The 25,525-nt window shown below is 40.9% G+C and overlaps 1 protein-coding gene across 1 annotated transcript in view; it reads left to right on the plus strand.

Moving 5' to 3' along the window:
* Nucleotides 1-25,525, plus strand: part of LOC135217610 (prolyl 4-hydroxylase subunit alpha-1-like) — a 132,229-nt gene that overhangs the window by 96,109 nt on the left and 10,595 nt on the right. The window contains exon 3 of the mRNA XM_064253575.1: nucleotides 24,368-24,490. Coding sequence (XP_064109645.1) covers nucleotides 24,368-24,490 — 123 coding nt within the window. The remainder of the gene's footprint in view (nucleotides 1-24,367; nucleotides 24,491-25,525) is intronic.

Here is a 25,525-nt window from a genome sequence, read left to right on the forward strand (position 1 = left end):
CTCTATGAAACCGGCCAGCCCCTGGAATCTGAAGGCCAAGTTTTTGTTCGAGAATAGACCCGCGTGCCAGTATGGAAATACTGACACTGCTAGGTGTCCAAACATTATCAGGTAGTTGGCAAGACCACCACAGCTCCCACAATTTATTTAAAAAAAAATTCTAATCCTGGATACGATGTCCCCTAAAAGAAATCTGGACAGTGAAATGGGTAAGAGAGTTTTGACAGCAAGGTTGGAGACAGTTGATAAATATGAGGGAGAATGAAATAATTATAAGTAATAGAATGTGAATGAGAGAAATTTAGAGTCAAACTGGGGAAAATTTTCCCCAGTTTGAGAGCCCTCTTGCCCGTCACCAGGCTTCAGCACGGGAATGATATGCCGTGTGGAAGCCCAATGACTTCATCAAGGAATTCTCTCGTTAAGAGGGACGAGAAATGGAATATTATCTCCAATACTAAAACACTATCTTTCCCTCTACCTACAGGTAAGAGTGAATAATTGTCGTATGGGTCATACAACTAAAGCAGACCCAAAATAATGACTTCAAAACAGCTCATATGCTTGTTTAAGTTCCCCTGAACGTGTCCTTGTCTACTTTCGACAAAATATTTTCCCTTGCAACCCAAACATGGTAGTTCAGAAACACCCGGGGCTATGGGATTTTTGGCGTTGTTATTGTTTCTTACGAGGTTACGTCTTATCGTATTTTCTTATTTGAACACAATTTTAGTGTCCTGACTTTTGTTTACATGACTACTTATATTCTCGTCTGGATTAAGGATAAGGGGAAGCGGTACATATAATTTTTGGTTTTTCCTTGCCGTTATCTATATGTCTATAGAAACAACCCCCGTTGCTCGCTAAATTGCTTTCTCAATGAAGTGAGGGTGATGTGGGGGGGGGGGGGTTTGTACCCGAGTCCTCTAAAAGTTGGAGAGATGTTGAAGTCACAGTCCATATAGGTCTATTCACGGTCACAAATTCTCAATGCTTGCAAAGAAAATTTCATAATGACATTGTTTTTTTATTTCTTTTTAGTGAAAAGAATGAAAGTGGATATAACTCTCTGATTTGGTAGAAAATTTGAATATCTGACTATTACAGTCCCTAATTATTAGAGCATCCAGAAAAAGTAATTGAAAATCAACTTCTATTTCTCTCGTGAACTTAGGTGAGGGTAAATAGCTATTCACTATTCCTACTAGCTTCTTTAGATTGTCATCGGTACCTTTAAAAATTTTTGGTTATTCTAGGAAATTAGAAACTACAAATTTACAAATTAATTGAGAATTCAAACACTGAAAATTCTGTGCTGGATTTAATTTCTGATTATACTGCAACCATATAAAGAAAACTGGACACAAAATTTTATAAAAGAAAACGGAATATAAGGGGTGACTTAACAATTTAATACATGCTACACTTTCCTAATTTTTAAGAATCACTGTAAGCATTAATATTTTGTCATGTTTATAGAAAACTGTTGGGTTTACAATGAGACGACGTGACAGGACTTTACTGGACGAGACCAGAGAGCCGACTGACTCGCAAACACGTTGCGGGTTATTGCCCAGCAGTGCATTACAAAGACATATCGTACATCCCCCCCTCAAGATTATACTTATACATAATAAAAATTAAAGGGGACAATGTCACTATGAACATGGAAATGAGTTACGAAGAGAAAAATGTTTTTACCTAACTTTCCAGTACAAAAATATGCAGTTACATACACAGAAAAAAAAGAATAAATTCTTGATACAATTGTACAATTGAATCTCATATGAGCAAACAACAAATAATATCAGCATTATATGAAGTCTTAGAGCCACTTGGGGTCTACCGGCAGCCCTTTTGGGCCTACCAACGACGCCGGGGTCCTGCATGGAATGCGTTACTGGCTCTATGGGCGTAGTGCTTGCGGAGGTGTCGTGCTGAGATACAGGGGCTCTGGGGGACGGAGCGATGACTCTCAAGTGTTGTCTGTTCCTTTTTGAGAGTCTGCCGCTCCCGTTGAGCTTGACTGTGTACTGATGATGGGGCTTAGTTTCCGATACCACGCCCGTTCTGTCCCACTGCATAGTAGCCTGGTTTTGTATGCGTACATGGGTACCTAGTTTGATGGGCGGCAGTCTCCTGGTGGTGTCAAAGGTGCGCATAGCTTCCTGTGATTTTGCCACTTGTAGTTCCCTTTGACATATTGTCCGTCTCCAATACCTGTCTACTAACAGGTGTCTTCTAGCCGTCGGTACCCGGTCACGCAGCTGGCGACCCGTTGCAAGCTGGGATGGCGACTTGTTGATCTCCCTCAGAGGCGTGTTGAGATACTGGAGTATCGCCAGGGCCGTCTTGTCTGACTCAAGGGCTCCACCTTTTGACGTGTTTTCTCGGAGTAGCCTTTTTGCCGATTTGACAGCTGCTTCTGCCCTGCCGTTGGACTGGGGATACTGGGCTGACGACAGACGGACCTTGACTCCCAATCTCCTGAAGAAGACAACCATCTACTTGCTGGCCAAGTTCGTACCTCCGTCAGTCGATATTTGCTCTGGGGCTCCCCAACGTGAAAAATAGGATCGAAGGTGATTGCTTATTTTGTTGGACGTGGCACCAAAGGGAAGTGAGCTGCTTCTAACCAACCGGTTAGTCTGTCTGCGTATACCATGTATACATTGCCCTCTATTTGGAACATATCTGAGATGACTTGCTGGAAGGGGTATTCTGCTGGCAGCGTGTGTATCATTTCTTCAGGAGGCAGTGAAGGGCCGTGTTCATCACATGAGGTGCATTGGGCACGGCGATGCTGAAGGTCTCCTTCTATTCCCGGCCAGTAGACTGACTGCCTGGCCCTCCTAAGCATAGAGTCGAGGCCTTGGTGTCCTGCGTGTAGGTTAGCGGCTACCTGACAGCGTAAATCTTCGGGGATAACCAAACGTATGCATCCTTGGTCCACCGAGTATGTCACCAGATCCTAGTTGATGGCTAGCCTATCCTGAACGTTGAAGAAGAGACGAAGGCAGGAGATTTCTTGTAACTTCTGTTGGGGCCAATCGCCCGCTGCGACCCTAGCAAGCAAGAGCTGATACACTGGGTCGTTAGATGCGGCGCTCCTGACACAGTCTTCATCCAACACGATGATGTCCGGTTCCAAGGCGGCAACAGTTGCACATGCCACTGCCACTTGAATGTCGTCCTCCAATTCCACGTCAGAAGCTTTGTGGGGTGCTCGCATGATCGGGCACCTTGAGAGAAAGTCCACGGCAGTGTTCCTTTTTCTGGGCAGGTATATGATATGAAACTTGAACTGGAGTGTCTTCTCCTTCAGGTTGAACAATCTTGGGTTGATGACGTCCTTAAGAGCCCTATCACCCAGCAGCTTGACAAGTGGACGGTGGTCAGTGATGATGGTGAGATTTGGGCACCCAAGTAGGAACAACCTGGCCTTCCGCAAGCACCAGGTGACTTCAAGGGCTTCATCTTCTACGGGGGCATAACCTGCTTCAGAAGGGGTGAGGTGTCGACTGCCACATAGGGCAAGTCGCCAGCCGCCCTTGCAACAAAAGGGGCTGTCAGCTGACTGACAAGCGCAATACTGCTGGAGGACGACGATACCAATGCCTTCCTTGCTCCAATCTGTCATGATATGTCGTAATATGCCAAGCTGTCCTTGGCTAATTGACAGATGACCTCCCGTGCCTGCTGGAATTTGCTACGTAGCTGGCAATTCCAGTAGACGTTTTTCCCCGTTGCTTTTCTGAGGAGGTACCTAAAAGGCTCCATGATGGGTGCTGTTGCAAGGAAGGGGGCTAACTGATTCACGAATCCGAACCATGACCTAACATCAGTGATGGAGGGCTTCTCTGGCATCTGGAAGTTACGAATGGCGTCTAGTCGTTCGTCTGCAGGCTTATATGACTCCCATCCCAAGTGGTACCCGATGAACGTAACCTCTCTCTTGCAGAATTTGAACTTCTCGGGCTTGAGTGTAATACCTGCAGAGGCACACGTTGACAGGAATTCATATACGCGCCAAAACACCTCTTCAATGCTGTGATCGTATAGCAAGGTGTCATCGATGCATTTATGCTTTCTGGTGATGTCTTGCAGGGCGTCATCGAATCTTTTCGTGTAGGCGTCGGAAGCTGAACAGTGACCCATGGGTGTCCTACGATAACGATACCGCCCCCATGGGGTGATGAATGTCGTGAGTGGGCAGCTATCCTCATCCAGTTCCACTTGGTGAAAAGCCCAATGGGCGTCCGCTGTAGTCTTGTATGTGTGAATGGGGATGCTCAAAATTATATCGAAGGGTGTCGGTGTATGATGAGTCTCATGGAGACAGTGGGCATTGAGGCGCTAGAAGTCTACTGTGTGGTGAGGTTGGCCTGTTTTCTTGGCTACCCCGACCATCCTTGCACACCACTCCATTGCATCCCCTGCCGAGATTGGTTCTATCACGCCCTTCTGAACGTCTTCGTCAAGCTGGGCCTTGACCTCCTCTTCCCAATGCTTAGGGATTGCTGCCGGCGTGTGACAAGCATAAGGCACGGCATCGGGCAAATAAATGTATGTGATGCTGCATGCCCGTCATCACGGGCAGGGGTTCCCTGGTTGTGTTGAAGGTCGTGGATGAGAAGTGACGTAATAACCATTCCTCCAGTCTTGGTATGTTCTCTTTCACAGGTGGGATAGGTATGGTGGCTGGCTTCGTTGTCTGAGGGGGGTTAGGCTGAGAGACTGCCTCGCTACTAACGTCAGTTGATGCAATGACAGGGGGAGGGTGAGGGAAACCAGGCGGTACTATTCCTAGCTCCTTACAAGCATTCAGAGATAAATAGAAGTTCTTGGCCTTTGGCACGAAGTAGACCTCCTACTTCGTGCATCACCCACCTATTTCAATGGTACATGCCGTTGATCCGAGCCATCTCACTCGGAGATTAGCAACGTCCCTCAGACCTGTTCGAGGTTGCAACTCCAGAGATTTTATTGGCAGGCTTGAAAGAATCGTGGGCCCGGCAACGCAGATCTGTGCGCCTGTGTCTGCTACGGTGAGTGTGGACACCAACCTTCCGCTTCCATGGGATACACAAGCCTTGATTGTGGGGTGGGGGGAGAGGTGTGTGTCGGCGACAATCACCAAACTCGAGGCGAGTGGCACTTTCTTCGTACTTCTGCAGCATTTCTGGAAGTGCCTTACCTTTTGGCACCCGTGGTACGTCATACCTTTTACTGGGCACGATGCTCGACCAGGCGAATAACGTCCCCCACAATTCCCGCAATGCTTTGCACTTGAGTTTCTGCGTAACACCGGGACGTCTGGCTCTACGTTATCGGCGCCAGTGACGTCATCACTCGAGGCGCCAGCCGACTCCCTCGCACCAATAGCGACACATGGGACGCTTTCAACGTCCATGCGTGCAGCTTCAAAGGCACAACACAAAGCCTGAAGGGCATCTACACTTTTAAATGTATCACATGCCTGAAATACATGCCATTTTAACACAGGGTACCTGAGACCTACCATTATTTTCTGTAACAGCATATATTCGACCAAGCACTCCCCGCATTTGGACACTGAAAATCACAATCGGTGGCCTTTTGAGCACACCTCGAGATATAATCACTAACAGACTCTTCGCGCCCTTGTGCGAGGGCAAAAAATTCGGACCATTGCACTCCCTGATTCGATGACCATAACACAATGTTCCCGATGGCATCCAGAGCTGCGTCTGCAATAAGGGCGTTCCATTTGGCGTCAGAGTACCGAGCGTCCAGTGTACGTTGCAGTGCCGGCACACAGTTGAGTCTAATATGCAGGACAACATCCTGCGGCGGGAAATTGTTGAGGTGGATCCAACATGTCATCGAACGTCTCCAGGACCTAAACTCTGCTGAGGACATCACAACATTACATTTCTCAGGGGCAGCAGAGACAGGGACTTTGCCGGCACGTGATCCAGAACCGGGAAGAGCATCCTGAAGGGCACAGATGGCGCGTTGCTGGTCTGCAATTAACGTCTGTGCTTGCATCACGGCCCGTGACAAGGCCCTTGGCATTGCAGGAGAGGCACGCCTCGGCGTGGCCTGGGCTGGTCGAGGCATCAGGGGCATGACTTGGTTCGAAAACCCACTGCGCCATGTTGGGACTACAATGAGACGACGTCTTGGTGACTGTACGAGACCAGAGAGCCAACAGACTCGCAAACACGTTTGGGGTTATTGCCCAGCAGTGCATTACAAAGACATATCGTACAAAAACCAAAGAAATTTTGATGATTTTGCTGAATTAAACATACTTTTTTACTAATAGACCTGAACAGATATCGTTCACAATCACTTAATTCACATGAGCGAATACCTACTGTTATACAGTGATTTTCTGTCATTATTTTTCTATTCTCATATAAGTTTAAAGAAAATATGCCAAATATATGTAAAAACTATTTAAATTTTCCAAAATGAGCAATGAGTGTATATTAGAAGAATACAAACCACAGGAAAAGATTTTAATACCGTACAAATCTATATTTTTGTAAGTAAAAAAAAGCAAAATATACGTAAAAAAATAATTTTCGAAAAAAGAAGACCGAGTAGATATTTGTGTAAGATAAAGCACGGGAAAGACATGAGTGACAGGAAGTTAACTGCAGTGTCTTTGCTAAGGTAATTCTAAGAAGACTAACTATTTGTTTCTCGTTCTAGATTATCATTTACAAATTTGTGCTGTTTTCCTTAAATTTTTTTGAAGCGAGTTAGAACCAGAGAAATATTTAGACTTTTAAAGTTGTGATTACCTCACACCTGATTTCATGAACTTAGTCTGATATCTTGCATGATTTTTATGTTTTCAAGGACACTGTTGCCGTTAGAGTAATCAGTCGTATCTGTGATGAAGATTCAGGTGTCTGGCTGTTGTGTGGTAACAATTATTTTTGATTGGTAAGTGTAGTGACCAGATATTTGGAAGCTTCGTCACAATATATATACTATATATTATATTGTATGTATATGTATATGCAGATGTGTATATATATTTATATATATGTATATACATACACACACACATGAACAGCTGCGTTTTCATAGACTAACAATTAGTTAGCTTAACCAGTTCGTACATCTATATAAACGCTGACCTGAAAATATATATGTATACGTACATGTATAAATAAATTTTATACACACACACACAATATATATATATATATATATATATATATATATATATATATATATATATATATATGTATAATATATATATAGATAGATATATATATATATATATATATATATATATATATATATATATATATAATATATATAAAATTTCATTTAAACATTGTAATCTGTGAAGCTTATGGACACAACAAACACGATTTCATTTTACAGTTTTTATGTTGAGTTACCTTGGCCCAGAATAACTCTTGCTCGAAAACCAATTGCTACGGCTGACAGTTGTGAATGATCCTTTGGCTTCGCCAACACCTGATATTCCTCCTACGTACAGGCACAGCAACATCTGGCTTTGGATTGAATTAAATTATAATTTAGGCCAAAGGCCAAGCACTGGGACCAGTGAAGTCATTCAACGCTGAAACGGAAATTGACAGTAAAAGTTTGAAAGGTTGAAAACGAAAAACTCCAATATAAAATACCATCGTTTCCCAAAAGAAAAGCCATACAAAGACCACTGGGTACATACTCGCCTGTTGTCGTGCGGACAGAATTAAGGTTTTGTTCTTTGATGTTCCCATTAAATCAAATTAGTAGGAAATAGTTTATCGACTGGTTTTTTCCTTAATAATGGAGAGTGTATTTCAGATTCTAGCATACGAGAAACGCTTAGTAAAACCAAAACGGACTATGGGTTTGCATTTAAGATCAGAGAAATGCATTTAAATGTAACTGGTCAACAAGGACTGAGCGTTAAATTAGCAATGAAAATGGTGTCTATATCATGTGCCAATTCAGTAAAATATTTAGGAGAAAGAGGACTGTTAATATGTAAAAACGTCTGATTTTATTCTTTTAATAATGAATTATTGGCTCGATATCATGAATTCTTCTTGCATGTATGGAGAGTTTGGTAAAATCAATGCTTTTGGTATTGATGTAGGAAAACAAACAGGTAAATTGCTCAAGGTTATCGATGTAATGGGTATTATGAGAATTAAAACTCCTAATGCAAAAAAAAGAAAAAGAAAAAAAATAATATTAATTTCTGGAGAAAGGAGCAATTTTTTCATGTAAATCCACCATTGCTTTATTTAATATGTTGAAAGTCTCTCACAGTATTAAGTACCTGCTGACACAAAGAATAAATCTTATTGCCTTAAACATTTCTATGGGTGCATAAGGCAAATGGATGGTTACCATGACCGTCCAAAAGCGGTGAATTTTAAATTCAGGCTTAAAAAATTGTTGTTAGGGAGGGAAATGAAGGTAATAAGTGAAAAATTTAATATCGCCTCAGTTGAGAAATCCCTTGAATCTGCCAATGAGGATCAATATTATAAGAATAGAGAGGGAGTTAGCATTAGAAATATGTCTAACTAAGCAGATGTTTAGAAATTTAGATTTTGACTTAGAAAAAAGATGTTTTTGATGAGGAAGAAGAACTTTTGAGAGCAAACACAGAAATAAAAAATATCGAGGAATTAATTGAGCAGGAGGCACTTAAATACATTGAGGGGATATATTATCAAACCTTTTGTGTGAAATACTCTGAGTTAGGAAATAAGAATAAATAAATACCAATGAATGATACTTGAATGGACTGTTAGAAGCCAGGGGATGTTTGCATGCACCTTCCTTTTGTAAAAATATCGGTATATTTTCGAATATCTTAATAATTTGATCAAGTATAGGAAACGTCAACCTGCAGGGAGGCGCTAGGGAAATAAATTAAGTTTTAACTTGATCAATTATTTTCAAAAGGCAAATGTTGTTTTATTTAAATTCTTTTGACACTTGAGAAAGATCACATTTTCATAAACATTCTCTTCTAAAAATAAGAGAGAGAGAGAGAGAGAGAGAGAGAGAGAGAGAGAGAGAGAGAGAGAGATTCTAGACCTACGTTCTTAATGGTTCTAACCACCACGCTCCCTCAGATGACTTAGGCGCACAGAAGGGGCTTAAAATTGGGGAGCTCTCTGGCTGACCTGTTATATCTGGACCGTGATTTGTATATACATATATGTATAAGATTGCAAAGTGATGAGTTGACGCATCCGCGAGTGTGGAAATGTAACACGCGATTTCCTAACTATGAATCAGCCACATATGTTCTCCTACGGTAATGATTGATGTGTTTAAGAAAAAACACAGCCGGTGAACCAGTAATCAGTGCCCCAGAGAGACTGGCGCTTATCATTTGTAGACAAGCACGAACTGCGTGAACGCTGATCAGACGTCGCTATAATCCGCGCGACAGTATTTTCTTGTAGTGATCCTCAAATTTCGGAATATTTCATTTGTTGTAGTGTTTCTCGAATTCTGGAATATCCCTAGGACGAGGAATGGAATATACAAACAAAGGTGAGGAAGTCATCACGCATATACCCTGTGAAGTCTTAGTCGCACGGTTTTAGCTGAGCGATTTTTACCCCAAATGCAAGTTTATCTTTAGATTTTGCCTGCGAAATGTTTTTCCTGAAACGACTTAATCTGTTGCCTTTTTTCGTTTTATTTAAGAATTCTTCTTTATTTATAACCAACTTTCTTAAACCGACGTTGCTTAAATATTCACGCACAATAATCCTAAGGGACCCGATCATTTTAAATGACGTAAACTGATCTGCTGCTTACTGAGCGCTCAGTTATTTCTGACGAGCCAAATGACTTCATTGAGTTAATTGCTGATGATGCATCTCTTCCTGAAACCAGACAATTAATAAATGACATTAAGTCTACCGCTCAGATTCATTGCATCGTAATATCGTAACGTCATTCTGAGCTTTCTTTAAATTCTTGTTTATGTTTTGGGTTAACTTTCCGCTGAGATTTTGACCAACATCTTAAATTTCTTTATTTTATTATAGGCATGACAATGTGTGACTCTATCAAGCCATGTTTCTGCGCAAAAAATATTTCTTCCCTAGTTTGACGAACTGGCTAAGTCCTTTTTCCCTCATTCTGAGAAAATGGGCTTCAGAGCCAATTACTATTAGCTCGTCTCGCACTGCTATTGTGTTCAGATTTCAGTTAATTTTTGTTTCATCCATATACATATACATACACACACACACACACACACACACACATATATATATATATATATATTTTTATATATATATATATATATATATAATATATATATATATATATATATATATATTATATATATATATATATATTATATATATATATATACATATATATGTGCTTGTATACACACACACACACACACAAAACACACACACACACACACACACACACACACACACATATATATATATATATATATATATATTATATATATATATATATATATATATATATATATATATATATATATCAATTGATTGGGTTGTTTACACTTTACCGGGCCAGTTGCTCCCTACTTTGTTTGTTGTTGTTTTGGTATCGCGACACCCAAATCCATCCGCCACGGTAAGTAGCCTTACTGTAACCCCTGTGGGTTAAGCGCGCGCAGCGCAACATTACCTCTTGCCAGAACATGCCGTGCCTGCCAAGAATCTTTAAATTTGCGGATAAGGCGCGAAGCGCCGTTCCGCCACGGCCTTTCTGACAGCACACATAAATCGATCGTCGCGGATATGTAGTAGCTCCCTACTTTGTTTGTTGTTGTTTTGGTATCGCCGCCATATTGGTTTTGGTGTTCTTCCGCCGATTTCGGTCGGCGGTCGAGTGGGCCCGCTAATCTGTAAGTGCTCCAATTGATTAGTCCAACAGTAATTCCCCTTTTCCTTCCCCTTGTCTTCTATTTTCCTCTATATGTCGTTATCAGTAAATAAATGGGTAAGAAAATAGATAAAACGAGACGTGAATCTCAAGCCCGTGAATGTTTACAAGGTCAAAACGCATGCGCTGACGATTTCAAAATAATGGCCTCTCTGACATTGTGTTTAAAGTTCAGAATAAATTCTGTGAGATTAGGCTATGAGGAACCACTGACGTTGATAGCCCGTTGTGAATGAAGTATCATTATTTTTTTTTGTATTTATAAAACTAGGCAATAAATAGTTTATAGCATCCTACTTAGTTGTGGTTGTATATCCGAACTTTTCACTTCTGTTTGTTGATGCTGATGAATTAAACCTCATTATCATTTGATTATGAGGTTCAACTCATACTTATTAACATAAAAGAGGTGAAAGGTTCAGATATAGGCAATAGATAGATTGCTATAAACGATTTATTAGCTAGTTTTATAAAGCAAATATTCTGAAAATAATATTTCATTTACCATGGGACTTTAAGGAGACCATAGTTCCTAATGTCATGAGGTTCAACTTATATTTTAGAAGAGATCATTTGAAGGACTGTAACTTGACGACAATTTAAAAGTCCTGGGAATATGTTTCAATGGGCTCTGTTAATCTCTCCAGATGAACCTCACAGGCTAAACTAAATGGGCACAATCGAGTTTTCTATACGGCGTTTAATGCTGTATGAAACTTTCTGCCACGACCCTGTGGTGGACTGTGGTGTTGGTACCTATAGCGCTGCCAGACGTACGATTATGGCTAACTTTAACCATAAATAAAAACAAAAACTACCGAGGGTGGATGATCAACATACCAATTTGCAGCCCTCTAGCCTCGGTAGCTTTTAGATCTGAGGGCGGACAGGAAAGGTGCAGACAGAGAAATGCTGACGGACAGACAACGCCAATTCAATAGTATTCTTTTACAGAAAACTAAAAAGTAAGACATTATCGTACACAGCATAAAGGTTTATCATTTAAACCGTTTTAAGAAAGAACTTAGCCTACGAAATGAAATCGTATTTGAAAGGGTTAGGAAAAAGAAAAAAATGTCATCCACGGGAGCTTTAAAGCAAATACCGGTACGCACTAAAGAGACTGACTATACGTGACTTTATAGATGACATAAACAAAAAACTGAAATCTGAGCACAATAACAGTGCGAGGCTCCACTTTTTTCTTGTCAAATAAGGTGCGTAGTAGTAACGAGAGAGAGAGAGAGAGAGAGAGAGAGAGAGAGAGAGAGAGAGAGAGAGAGAGAGAGAGAGTAATTTGGAGCAGAACACCTAAAATCATGGGAAATTGAGGTTAATTATCATTTATGACACCTGGTCTGTTATCATATATATATATTTATAAATTATATATATATTATATATATATATATATATATAAATAAATAATATTATATAATAATATATATATAATCATATATATATATATATATATATATATATATATATATATATATATATGATCTATATATATATATATATGCATATTCATACACAAAATGCACTCCTTATAGGGTTTGCGCCTAAGTCCTGAATAAACATGTACGCATACATTACCCTGCTTATCCATCCTAACCAACTTTCTTCTCCAGGCTTTGTTATCGTTCTGCTCTGCATGAAATGTTTTCTCATTCGAGCAACTGTCGGTAAAGCGAAGGAAGAAACGCCAGGACATTTACACATCAACTGTGCTGATAGACAATTGTTATTTGGCTCGACAGGACTGTTGGAAAAACCCTACAGTTGCTCTCAACCCTTGATGAACAAGTTGAAAGGTAGGGCCCGGTAGGCCTCACTCCTACACTGGGTATCCTTGACTTTTCAATAGTTACTCATAATATCCAAAACCTAATTATATTTTTCTTACGAGGAATATGAGGATTTTAAATGTGGCAATATGAAATGTCTTCAAAATTAAAGATGATGCTTTCTTGAGTTCGTTTGGTAAATGTTTGTCTCGATCCACTGTTTTGTGCTTCGTTTTCTATGATTATATTGCTAGACAATCGAAGGAATTGGGCTCTCATTCTATTACCATTGCTTCCTCCCGAATCAAACTGCTTGATGACATATCAGCTTTCGGTTCACGATACAGAGCTGTCTTCACAATCCCTTAAAACAGACCTTTTTTCAAGGCTTTTTCTAATCTTTTGTACACACACACATACACACACTCTGCTACCTTCCTTGTTTTATCCGTTTTGTGAACTGCCTCTACCATAAGTGTATAATCTTTAGTCATACATCAATATATATATATATATATAGATATATATAATATATATATATATATATTTATATATATATATAATATATATTATATATATTGCTACGTTTATAGAACGCCTCGCCTCCCAGCCAGAGTTTTAGTTTTGTTTAATTATAAAAGTAAGCAGCCATCCGTCGTCCTGAAGCTACTGTTGTTGGGAGAGGGGGGGTGGGGATGTCGTAGGAATGATATTTCCGGTCTGACCGGAAGCTTAGGGTAAGAGAGGCAGGTCACAAGAGTAGCTAGGCTTCGATTGGATGGATTTTAGGGACTTCTACAATAAGACCTATTTTTCCTTCCCAATTTGCTGGCGTTGTGTTTACCACCTTTCAGGCAATGCTCGAGGCGGTTTTGGAAGCCCCGTGATTCGAAAGCAAGGAGTATCGCTCTCAGTCGGCTGCGGGACGTGTTCTCGGACAGAGGTCAAATTGCCAGCCTCCCAAAATATGGCCTACCCACGACGCACTGGTGGACACGAACCCCAGACCTGAACAGAGGTCGGACCGCATTCTCCTACAAGGATACACAGAATATTGCATAAAGGTACGTCTGAAAGTGTAAACTTCAACCCAGCACCTTTTACTACCATACGACTCTTGCTAAATTCATTCTCAATTCTTATTTTTACTTTTTACCCCTTCTACATCAAAAGCCTTTGTCCTCATCGGGCCACGTGCTCCCCTTTGTGACTTGTTAAAGACCATGCTTTCGTGTATACTCAGTGAACCATTCGAGTTTACCTTCCAACCAATGTTAGGGAATTAATCAGCCTTAATCAAAGCAAGAAAGTCATTTTTTCTTTATTGTCGTTTAATCTGGGATTCTTTTCCAGATTCCATGAGTCACGTGCCGTCTCTCTGCCGCAAGTGTGCATTAACCCACGTGAATGAAAATCAGCTTGAATTGAATGAGACTATAAGCCCCAACGTGGGGGCCAATATCATTTAACTTTTCTCCAGGCCAGCACGGGCCTTTGTGTAAATAAATAGTTTTAAAGTAACGAGCTGAGTTTTCTGGCGACCTTCCCTCTAGAGAAAGAAATCAATAATAATCAGTTTACGGTAAGTTCAAGCAATTCCCTCTTGAAATCCCTAAATTGCTTCCGTTTACGTATCTAGTCTCTCACAAGGCCCTATATTACGTAAGATTGTCGACCTCGCCGAGGATCGAATCCGGCTTGCTTAAAAAAAGCTTGTAATCGCGTTATCCGTTGTAAAACGTTAAACTGTAAAATTATGTTACAAGCGTAAATCAAGCACACTTGCAGGGAAAGAAGACACACTGACTCACGGTAAGGTATTCATTCATTAATATGATTATTCTATAACCAATGTTAGCTTAAGGTACGTTTTAAGTATGTTTTTGTGAGAAAGTGTTTAAAAGAGCGGTAGGTAGAAATCTTATTATTGTAACGGCGAACGCGCCAGAGCTTTATTTTAGCGGCGAGCAAACAATTTGCCCCTGCGAATTTTCTGTTACTTTGTGCTGTCCTCGTAGGAGCTCTCTAACGAACACGTGTGGCAGATAGATGCCAGAAAGGACCAGATCAAACTAGGAAGTGCTTTGCCAGGGTTTTATTGCTGTATGAGAAAGCCTAGCTAGTTAGGAGTGTTTTTACTAATAGTTACGGCAAAGAAGTTTGTACAATTCTTTTTGTCTGTGATATGTTAGTATTCATTTTTGGAGCTTAGTTTTTCATTCCAAGTGTTGGTAACCGCTTACCTCTCGCTAATTATCAGCTTCGCGCTCCTTCTCGCGCCTGCGCGGCTCCTCTAAACCAACCTTCGTCTCATTCACAGCGGCAGCCATGTTTGTTTCCTTTTTCAACATTATGTAAACAATTTAAGCAAAGTAACGTAAGTCTCAAAGTTTTAACGTAAATAATATCGATCTTGGTACTAGTATCTATCGTCCTGCCAGAAAAATTAACGTAATTCGCCTTGAATAAGAAAGTAGTATTTTGTGTTGTAAATTGCCTTCGCATTTACAGAGAATCAGCTGATTCGCCCGCGCTGGTCAGCTCTCCTCACATGTTTCACCTCGCATCGCTCACTCGCGCGCTGAGCGAAGTTTCATTTCACTTCGCACTTAACGTCACCTCATTTACAATTGTTTGCTAACATCGTTTTAAAATCCTTACCGTCATTTCACTGTTCACGGGGACCTAGTAATCTTACAAAACGTTAACGTAAGTAAAAAATCATTTAACGCAAGTTGCGTCATATTAAACTAACATTAGTAGTTCAATTCAAATATAAGGGAGTTCATTCATATATCATTTTTTCACCCTCTCCGAGGAGAGAGAGAGAGAGAAAAAACCAGAACACAGTATTCACGAAGCCAAGAGTACTACATCTTACCATTAATTATAGCATGCCGAATTAACCTTATTTTAGTCTCTTGTGTCTTTCATTACACAGCGTGATACGTACGCGCATGTGTCCATTGCAGTTTGCAAGCATTTATTTATTTCATTTACCGAGTACTTCAGCAGAGTGACTGAGCATTTCTAAAATTTCCATTACCTGTCGTTGCCCGAGTGGGTTTTCATTTTACTTTATCACAAAAGACTTGCGTATACCGCAAGCACATTCGCACAGTGTGCCACGCCATTCATTACTTCCAGACAGGGAAAGTCGTTACCAGTTTAGGACTGGCCACCACCAGTGCACGTCAGGTCTTATCATTTTACAGTGACCACTAATTTTTGACACTGTTCACCGACTGGCCGCTGAAGTACTCCCACCTTTTACTTTCTCTCCTCCACCATTACACTCTGCCCCGAACAGAGTGCCATTTCACTTCAGTATATTTAAGTATACTGCATGTAGTGTCCGGGACACACCAGCACGATACCAGTGCTCCAAGGTGGAACGCCTCCATAAATGCCACTGCAAACCTGTACAGGCCGTACAGGTAGCCATTAAAACCTGCGGTGTCCGTCCTTACGGAACGCCCAAATAATTAGTGTGTCGTGTACAAGGGTCAGTGATCCTTCGGACACTCCTAAGGGAACGCCTCCCCAAAGTGCCGCAACACCAGCACTACTAGTGCTGCCAAGGAACGCCTCCTCATAAGTGCCGCGCACCTGTACAGACGTACAGGTAGGCCCTATACCTGCGTGTCCGTCCTACGGAACGCTCATTCATTATAGAGTATCCACCATTTTGGATCACTGAACCAAGGAACGCCTCCTCATAAGTGCCGTGCACCTGTATTGGACCTACAGGTAGCCCATTCCAGCGTCTCCCAACTTAGGAACGCCCTTAAGTGGTGACGTACGCCGTACACTCCATTTGATTTTTCCACCTCTTTAGAAGGTGCCAATCCAGAAGTGCCACCAACTTACGGGACCACTTCCCAAGTGCCCACAGAGCACCCCAGTCTTCTCAGACTTTTTCTCTACCACGTCGCAGAACACCTTTCCAAGTGAGTGCCACTTTCCACAGTAGGCACTCTATCCATTCAGTACCCTTTCCTGGCCATTATTTTCATTTTCTTCCGAGCCTCTACTGTAGCCTAAGGGAAATGTATTCCCCTGCTTCCCGTGACTTCTTGCCAGAGAGCTAGAGAAGCTCGGAGGCCCTCATAACTCTGGGCAGGGAGGCTGGTTACACTGGACCAGCACTTGACCAGTGGATAAGACGCAGCAGGCTGCTGCGCGCCAGCAGGAAAGGAAGAAAGCGAAGCAGAGAGGAAAGCCGCAGAAGCAGCGAGAAAAGAAAAGAGAAGCAGAGAGGATAGCCAGAGAAGCAGAGTAGCGAAAGGAAAGAGAAGAAGAAAGAGAAAGAAAGCATGAGCTAGCTCTCCTAGATTGGAGCAGAGCAATCTCTCTGCTAGTTTCCAAGCCCCAGACCATGAGCTGGACTCCCGGTAAGAGGTGGTTGCGGAGGTTCTGCACCACTTGTTGTGTGCGTGGGCATGCTGTGGATTCCGACCATGCCCAAGTCGGTCTCTACCTTGGGAGGAGAGCTTCCAGGGTGAACTTCTCCAAGGCTACCATGTAGCCCTGCCTGATGAACTGTCCTCCACGCCCTATCAGTGGGTACAAGTCATGGCCGACACCGAAGCCCAGGTCTCCCTTATTTCCAGAAAGGCATTGCCTAGGGGTGCAAAATCCGGACGGACGAAGAAATTCAGTTCAGAATGGATTGACGGTAACCTCTATTTCTGTTCCTTCAGTCCTTCTGAATGTAAAAATGCCCTTTCTTTGGACCAGGCTGACCAAGGAAACCACATTGTGCCGCCTGGGCGTAGTGGACCAATTTCATGATGTTTCTCATGGTGATATTGGGCCGAGATTTTACTTAATGCCGTATCTCCCCTGGGACGCAGCTCCCACTACCAGATGCACCGGACACCTGCAGCATGCCAGATAATCAACCCTATATTTTAGATTCAGAGGCTAGTGCCTCCGATGTCCCAGACTCCCTTTTATTTGTGAACCTGGCCCTGACCGCATGTCAGAGCCAGACGTTTCTCCCGCATCATCTCGGCCTCTTACCATTTTACCGCCTACCTCCTCCACTCTGGAAGAGGTAAGCCCACCAGTTAACCCCGGACTTGCTTCCGAGGATGATTCAACGGAGGTTTCCTTAACCTCCCCACGTCACATCACTGCCAGAGAGGACTCTTCACCTGTGCCAGAGCACACTGCCAGCCTTGGTGACTCCGCAGATTCGCAACCTGTGGGGCCATCTCGGCCTTATCATCCAGTGCCACGGAAGAGGTTCTGGAACAAGTTCTGCCGAGACTGTGGCCGCAAGGGTCACATGTCTGCAAATTACGGAGGTGCGCGAACCACAATATTCCGGCCATCGCAATGGCCGTCACCAATCCTTCTTCTCTAGGACCCCCAGCTAAGGGCCCTATAACCGTCGCACCCCCCCAAAGCCATTATCAGCCAAGCCACGTCAGAGCCTACGACGACTCTGGCGCTCAAATCTCCCTGATACGGGAAGACCGAATCCCCCGAGGGGCTAACATTGATAGACGTCGATTGATCACCATTGAAGGTATCAATCACATTTAAACTGATCCTTCCGACCGTCCAATTGAGGGTCACCAGACCTAGTTTCTCCAAGGTATGTACTCTTGCAGTTGCAAGCTACATTCCAGGAGGTTACGACCTCCTCCTAGGGCAAGACATGAAGTCTCGCATTCCAAAAAGCCTAGGGGTCCTAACCCCACGTCCAATCACTCTAAAGCAAGGAGTAATCGAAATTTTACTTCCTCCAGGAAGTACAACCACCAACAGTCTCCCTCGTTACCAGGAAGGGAGATTGATCATTCACAGTTCCGTTGCAAAACCTGCAACGTAATAGGGCACTCTACTAATTGGCCTAGGTGCCCTAGCCGACTATCAGCAGCGGACACTGTCCATGTTCCACAAGGCCTAGCCTTCAACCAGAGACAGGAGCCTCTGTCTCCCATTTCCAAGGGCGCCTGAGAGGTATTGCCACCTCCGGTACCGCCACAGGTCCAGTCGACCTCAACTCTCTGCCAGTGCCACTTGGCAGCACTGAGCAGTACCAAGCTCCGTCCAGCCTGGACGTAGAGCCACCACCGAACTTGACCTCTGCGCCTGGCCCCGAGCTAGCGCCGGCGCCTAACCTTATCAAGGATCCTCCTACAGGAGATCCTCCAACAGGCATGGAGCTTACCACAGCCCATGGCCAATCACTAGTTCCTTCTTCTTCATTCCTTACCTCTGTCGCCCGAGGATGAACCTCCGGCAGACCTTACCTTTGTACCTCCTCTGGAAAACCAGGAACTGCCCAACCAGGAGTCAGCCTGGAGTTTTCCCCTTACGACGGCTGTCACAGCAGCCGAATGAGGGCCTCCCTGCAGTAGGTTCCACCTCTACGACGGTTGCTGCAGATACCGAAGTGGGGTGTTCTTCCAATGCAATCCCTCAGGCTTACCACTGCCTCTGCTCCTGCCGGCGTTTCTGGCCTTTCCCCCAGAGTCGGTGCCTCCGTCTACTCCAAGGACTGGTATAGCCAGGTCCCGGAGGAATAAGAAGAAGAAGAAGAAGGGACGTCATTAACAAACTAACACAAAAGAGCCACATGCTCTCCGACACCTGTGCCCGAGGTACAGTGTCGCATTCATTTGCAGAATGATCCTGGCACCTACCCAGAGAAGGTAGCCAGCCTGATCTCTGCAGTAGCACTAACCCTCTACCCCTAGCCATTGTAATACTAACCCTCACTTAAATATAATTACCTCATTGCATTTCCCTCCTGGTAAATTAACCACTCATCATCCCCACGCATCATTCCACCTCTCATTATGTATTTTAACAGTTCCGTCGCTGAACTACTGCTGTGGCGTACCACACTCTGGAATGATTGCGTCTTCATTTAACTGTATTGAGTAGGTTAGGCTAATGATTTAGTACCAGGGCATTAGGTTAGTAGCAAGTAGAATTTTTCAAGTAACCTATCTAGGGGTGGGGTAGAGTAGACTGTCGTCACAAGACAACCTGTAGTTATTTATTAGGCTAGCTAACATCACTATATTAAGTTATACAGCTTAGCATCTTTGCCTATAAGTTAGGTAGGCCATTGTAGTCAGCCGTATCGCTGCTCAAAAAACTTCAAGTTAGAGTAGGAGAACTGGGTTGTCGAGGCGATCAACTTATTTTAAGCCAAGACCTTCACGCCCGAAAGGGAGTGAATGCCTTCTTAACCCTCTTACGCCGGAGCCCTAAAAATCAAAAACCTCTCCCGTATGCCGGGTGCCTGGTTTGGAGTGAGCGCGGAAGTGGAAAAAATAATTTTTTTAAAAAATTACAGCGCGCGTACTTTTGAAGATTAAGAGTTTATTTTTGGCTCCTTTTTTTGCATTGCCTGAAGTTTAGAATGCAACCATCAGAAATGATAAAAATAATAATCATTATCATATGTAAATAATGCGATATATGGTAGCGAAAAAAGAAAATTCCATACATAAATTGGTATTCAAATCACGCTGTGCAGAAAATGGTCAAAAGCTAACCAGTTACTTTTTATTGCGTTGTATTGTACACTAAATTGCGATCATTTTGATATATAATACATTGTAAAACAATAAAAGCAACACCGGAAAAATTTTATCACAAAATGATGTTACGAATTCGTAACGAGCGGACGTAAAAAAATGTTATTTTCAAAAAATTCACCATAATTCTAAATAATGTTCTAGAGACTTCCAATTTGTTCAAAATTAGACAAATGATTGAATATTACGATACTGTAAGAGTTTTAGATTAGAATTGCAGATTTCGACCATTTCGGACGAGTTAAATTTGACCGAATGTCGAAATTTTAATATATATTTTTTTTTATATGGACATATTTCAAAGATGGAAAAAGCTACAACCTTCAATTATTTTTTATTGTATTCTTCATGAATTTGCGCACATTTTGATATATGAAACTCTATAAAAAGGCTAATATGAAAAGGAGCAAATATTAGGATAATGCCATGTACGTATTTCGGAGACTTGCGGCGCGAATCGGCGCGCGGAGTGAATGGTAAATACTATTTTTCAAAAATTCACCATAAATCACAATAGTGTTTTAGAGACTTCAAATTTGTTTCAAAATGAAGAAAAATGACAGAATATTACTAGGCCGTAAGAGTTTTAGCTTACAATTGCGTTTTTCAACTATTTCGGTAGAGTCAAATTTGACCGAACGTGGTTTTTTTTCTATTTATCGTGATTTATATGCAAATAATTCGAAAAAAGAGAAAAACTACAACCTTCAGTCATTTTTAGTTGTATTCTACATGAAATTACGCACATTTTTCATATATAAAACTTTATGTAACAGCTAATTTTAAATGGTGCAAACATTTCGACAATCGCACAAAAAAATTCTGATTTTTCGGGAAGTTACCGCGCGAACGTAATGTTTTTTTTTCATAAATTCACCATAAATCGAAATATTGTGCTAGAGACTTCCAAGTCGTTGCAAAATGAAGGTAAATGAATTGAATATTACTAGAATATAAGAGTTTTAGCTTACAGTTGCGTTTTTCGACCATTTCGGTAGAGTCAAAGTTGACCGAAAGTTGAAATTTTTGCACTTAACGTTATTTATATGAAAATATTTCAAAAACTGATAAAAGCTACAACCATAGATTGTTTTTTGTTGTATTGTGCAGGAAATTGCGCACATTTCCATATATAAAACTTTATGTAACGGCAAATTTAAAAGGGTGCAAACATTAGGACAATCGCACGAAAAATTTATCGGAAGAGTTATCGCACGAACGTAAGGAAAAAGTTTTTTCATAAATTCACCATAAATCGAAATATTGTGCTAGGAGACGTCCAATTTGTGCAAAATGAAGGCAAATGATTGAATATTTACTATAATGTAAGAGTTTTTAGCTTACAATTGCGTTTCTCGACCTTTTCTGTAAGAGTCAAAGTTGACGAAGGTTGAAATTTTTGCACTTATCGTTATTTATATGAAAATATTTCAAAACTGATAATAGCTACAATCATGAGTATTTTTTAGTTGTATTGTGCATAAATTGCGCACATTTTCATATATAATACTTCATGTAAAGGATAATTTAAAATGGTGCAATAATTATGTCAAAGTGACGAAATAATTTCCGAGATGTGTCACTGATACTTTTTAGTACGATAAGAAAGAAATTCGCGCTTGCGCGCCTGCCGTAGCGATTGTAAACAAAACAACGCCTTGATCCGTGAACTACCCAGCTTCCCCCAAGGGGTCGTGATACAAAAGTTTTCGGCTGGTAGGCCTATAAGTATTTTTCCGCGAATTTTTAAAAAACTTTTTTGAGCCGACGTATGATACGTCCAATCGGCATACGGGAGACATTTTGACTCGACGTTAATACGTCCAATCGGCGTAAGAGGGTTAACAGGGGAGCTGCTACGTTTATAGAACGCCTCGCCTTCCAGCAGAGTTTAGTTTTGTTTAATTATAAAAGTAGCAGCCATGCCGTCTCCTGAAGCTACTGTTGTTGGGAGAGTGGGGATGTCGTAGGAATGATATTTCGGTCTGACGGAAGCTTAGGGTAAGAGAGGCAGGTCACAAGAGTAGCTAGGCTTCGAGATGGATTTTAGGGACTTCTACAATAAGACCTATTTTCCTTCCCAATTTTTGCTGGCGTTGTGTTTACCACCTTTCAGGCCCCAATGCTCGAGGCGGTGTTTTTGGAAGCCCCGTGATTCGAAAGCAAGCAGTATCGCTCTCAGTCGGCATGCGGGACGTGTTCTCGGACAGAGGTCAAATTGCCAGCCTCCCAAAATATGGCCTACCCACGACGCACTGGTGGACACGAACCCCAGACCTGAACAGAGGTCGGACCGCATTCTCCTACAGGATACACAGAATATTGCATAAAGGTACGTCTGAAAGTGTAAACTTCAACCCAGCACCTTTTAACTACCATACGACTCTTGCTAAATTCATTTTCAATCTTATTTTTACCCCTTCTACATCAAAAGCCCTTTGTCCTCATCGGGCCACGTGCTCCCCTTTGTGACTTGTTAAAGACCAAGCTTTCGTGTATACCTCAGTGAACCATTCGAGTTTACCTTCCCCAATGTTAGGGAATTAATCAGCCTTAATCAAAGCAAGAAGTCATTTTTTCTTTATTGTGTTTAATCTGGGATTCTTTTCCAGGATTCCATGAGTCGTGCCGTCTCTCTGCCGCAAGTGTGCATTAACCCACGTGAATGAAATCAGCTTGAATGAATGAGTACTATAAGCCCCAACGTGGGGGGCCAATATCATTTAACTTTTCTCCAGGCCAGCACGGGCCTTTGTGTAAATAAATAGTTTTAAAGTAACGAGCTGAGTTTTCTGGCGACCTTCCCTCTAGAGAAAGAAATCAATAATAATCAGTTTACGGTAAGTTCAAGCAATTCCTCTTGAAATCCCTCTAAACTTGCTTCCGTTACGTATCTAGTCTCTCACAAGGCCCTATATACGTAGAATATATATATATATATATATTATACTATATATTCATATACACATATATATATATATATATATATATATATATATTATATATATATAATATATATAGTAATAGCACACACACACACACACATATATACATATATAGCGGTTTACTACATAAATATATGTTATTATATAATATATATATATATATATAATATACATATGAGTGTAGTGTGTGTATACTATACTATATTTTGTATATTTGTACAATCTACTGGTCAGTTTCACCAGATATATAGTAATTGTAAGAGCTACAATGCCCTCTTAACTTCTCAGATTCTTTGCTGTTTTATATATACGTATATATGTCTTTATATACATATACATACATATAATACATATATATGTTTATATATACCATATATACATATATATATATATATATATATATATATATATATATATATATATATATATATATATATATATATATATATATAGTATATATATGATATGGATATATATATATACATATATATATATATATATATATATATATATATATATATATATATATATATATATATTGTAGCTATTTGCTGTCCTACAACTGGCTGGTTGCCGACCTCAGAAGCAGGAGAAACTGATGTCCCTCGTTCTGCAGTAACTGGTCACACGCTCCACGTTTATACTCTGATTGAAAAGGATGGTCATTCATTATCCGAGTATACGCGCCATCTTTAATTCCATCCTTGAGAATGACGGTAAATATCTCTTTGGTTTGACTCTTTGACAATTGTAGTAGATATATGTGTATAAATATGTGTGCTTGTGGTGTGTGTATACATGTTAATTATATATAATATATATATATATATATATATATATATATATATATATACACATATATATTAAGTTTCTTAAAACAATAATTTTTCTATGGATCAAAACTTTCCAGCTAAGAAAACCTTTTCGAGTGTATTTTCTTATCTGTGAATCTTTCCTTTGATGACTTTACTGATGGAAAATGCGAAACTTATTCTAAGTAACTCATTTATCCGAAACATTTTGAAATGAATTGATGTACAGAAGAAACAAGATTTTCCTGTTTATTTCATCGTATAAAAATCGTAAAGTTTAATCAAAACTATGTAATACATTAGAAAATATAACTCGACTTTCTTTCCTCAATCAGATGGCGGTTGCGAAGACAGAGTTAACGTCTGCAGTTTCATGAAACTCCAGTCTTTTTGCGAGAAAAACTACGTCTTCATGGCCAACCACTGCCCAAAAACCTGTGGACTGTGTAAGCTGCTCGGTTAGTAATACAAATTTGCTTTTATATCCACGCCGTTACCCATAATGCTCTTCTGTAGGGCTTTCATATTAGCACCCTTGCGTCACTGCAATGGGCGTTTCGAATGAAGAGGTAGATAGCAGACTTACATACGTACAGACTCTGGGGAATTGTACGTAAGGAAAAGAAAAGTATGTTTTCTTTAGTTTCTTCATTAATATTAACCCAACTTTTTCCAGAGCAGTTCCTAGGTTAGATTTCTGTACTGAATAATCTATGATCAACAGCGGAAGTTCAAAGCAGATAGCAACCAGTTAATACAAAGCAAATCCACTGAATTGAAAGAATATCCTACCATTTCAGTTTCTAATTTGAGAGTCGCAATCTCATGAAAATCCTGAAATACTTACTTGGTCCAGAATGGTAATTAGTTTTCTAAAAGCAAACACACGTCCTGTGGTTGCTGCCATGTTTTGGTCACAGTCTGATCGCTGGGTGCCGCAGGGATCTTTCATATCCATCCTAACCAACTTCCCTTCAGTCGCAAGAGGTTAGTCATATGAATCATTTCGTTGCGGCTTCACTTAAGTTATGCTTATATCCTCAAGTGGTCGTTGTACCTGGTAGGAAAAGAAGAAGCCTTATTAGTCATGATTGTACGATAAGTCGAACCTTAAAGTAAAATAAAGACAACTTAGTAGAATCTGGTTGGAATCTGAGAGGTAAAATAATGAAGTAGAGGCGAGAGATCGGAAAAAGGTTCATTAGTATAACCTTGCTCCTCTCTTCTATGTCAGTTCCCTAAGACTGAAAGTTCAAAACTGATAATACAATAAGATTTTTTAAAAATTTGTTTGGTCTTTAGAAAAAATGCAATGATTTGTGATTATGTCCGTTGTACATACATACATTACTCAGATCAGTACGTTCAAAAGCTGGTTACTATTGAAGCGACAATGAAATATCTATAGTCCTATCCTCTTCATGAAAATATACCATAACATGAGAAATATTTACAACCAAGCTTGACATTAGCAATAATTATGCTCAAACCTA

This window comes from Macrobrachium nipponense, chromosome 7, assembly GCF_015104395.2.
Source record: "Macrobrachium nipponense isolate FS-2020 chromosome 7, ASM1510439v2, whole genome shotgun sequence".
In the NCBI taxonomy this organism is placed as follows: Eukaryota; Metazoa; Arthropoda; class Malacostraca; order Decapoda; family Palaemonidae; genus Macrobrachium; species Macrobrachium nipponense.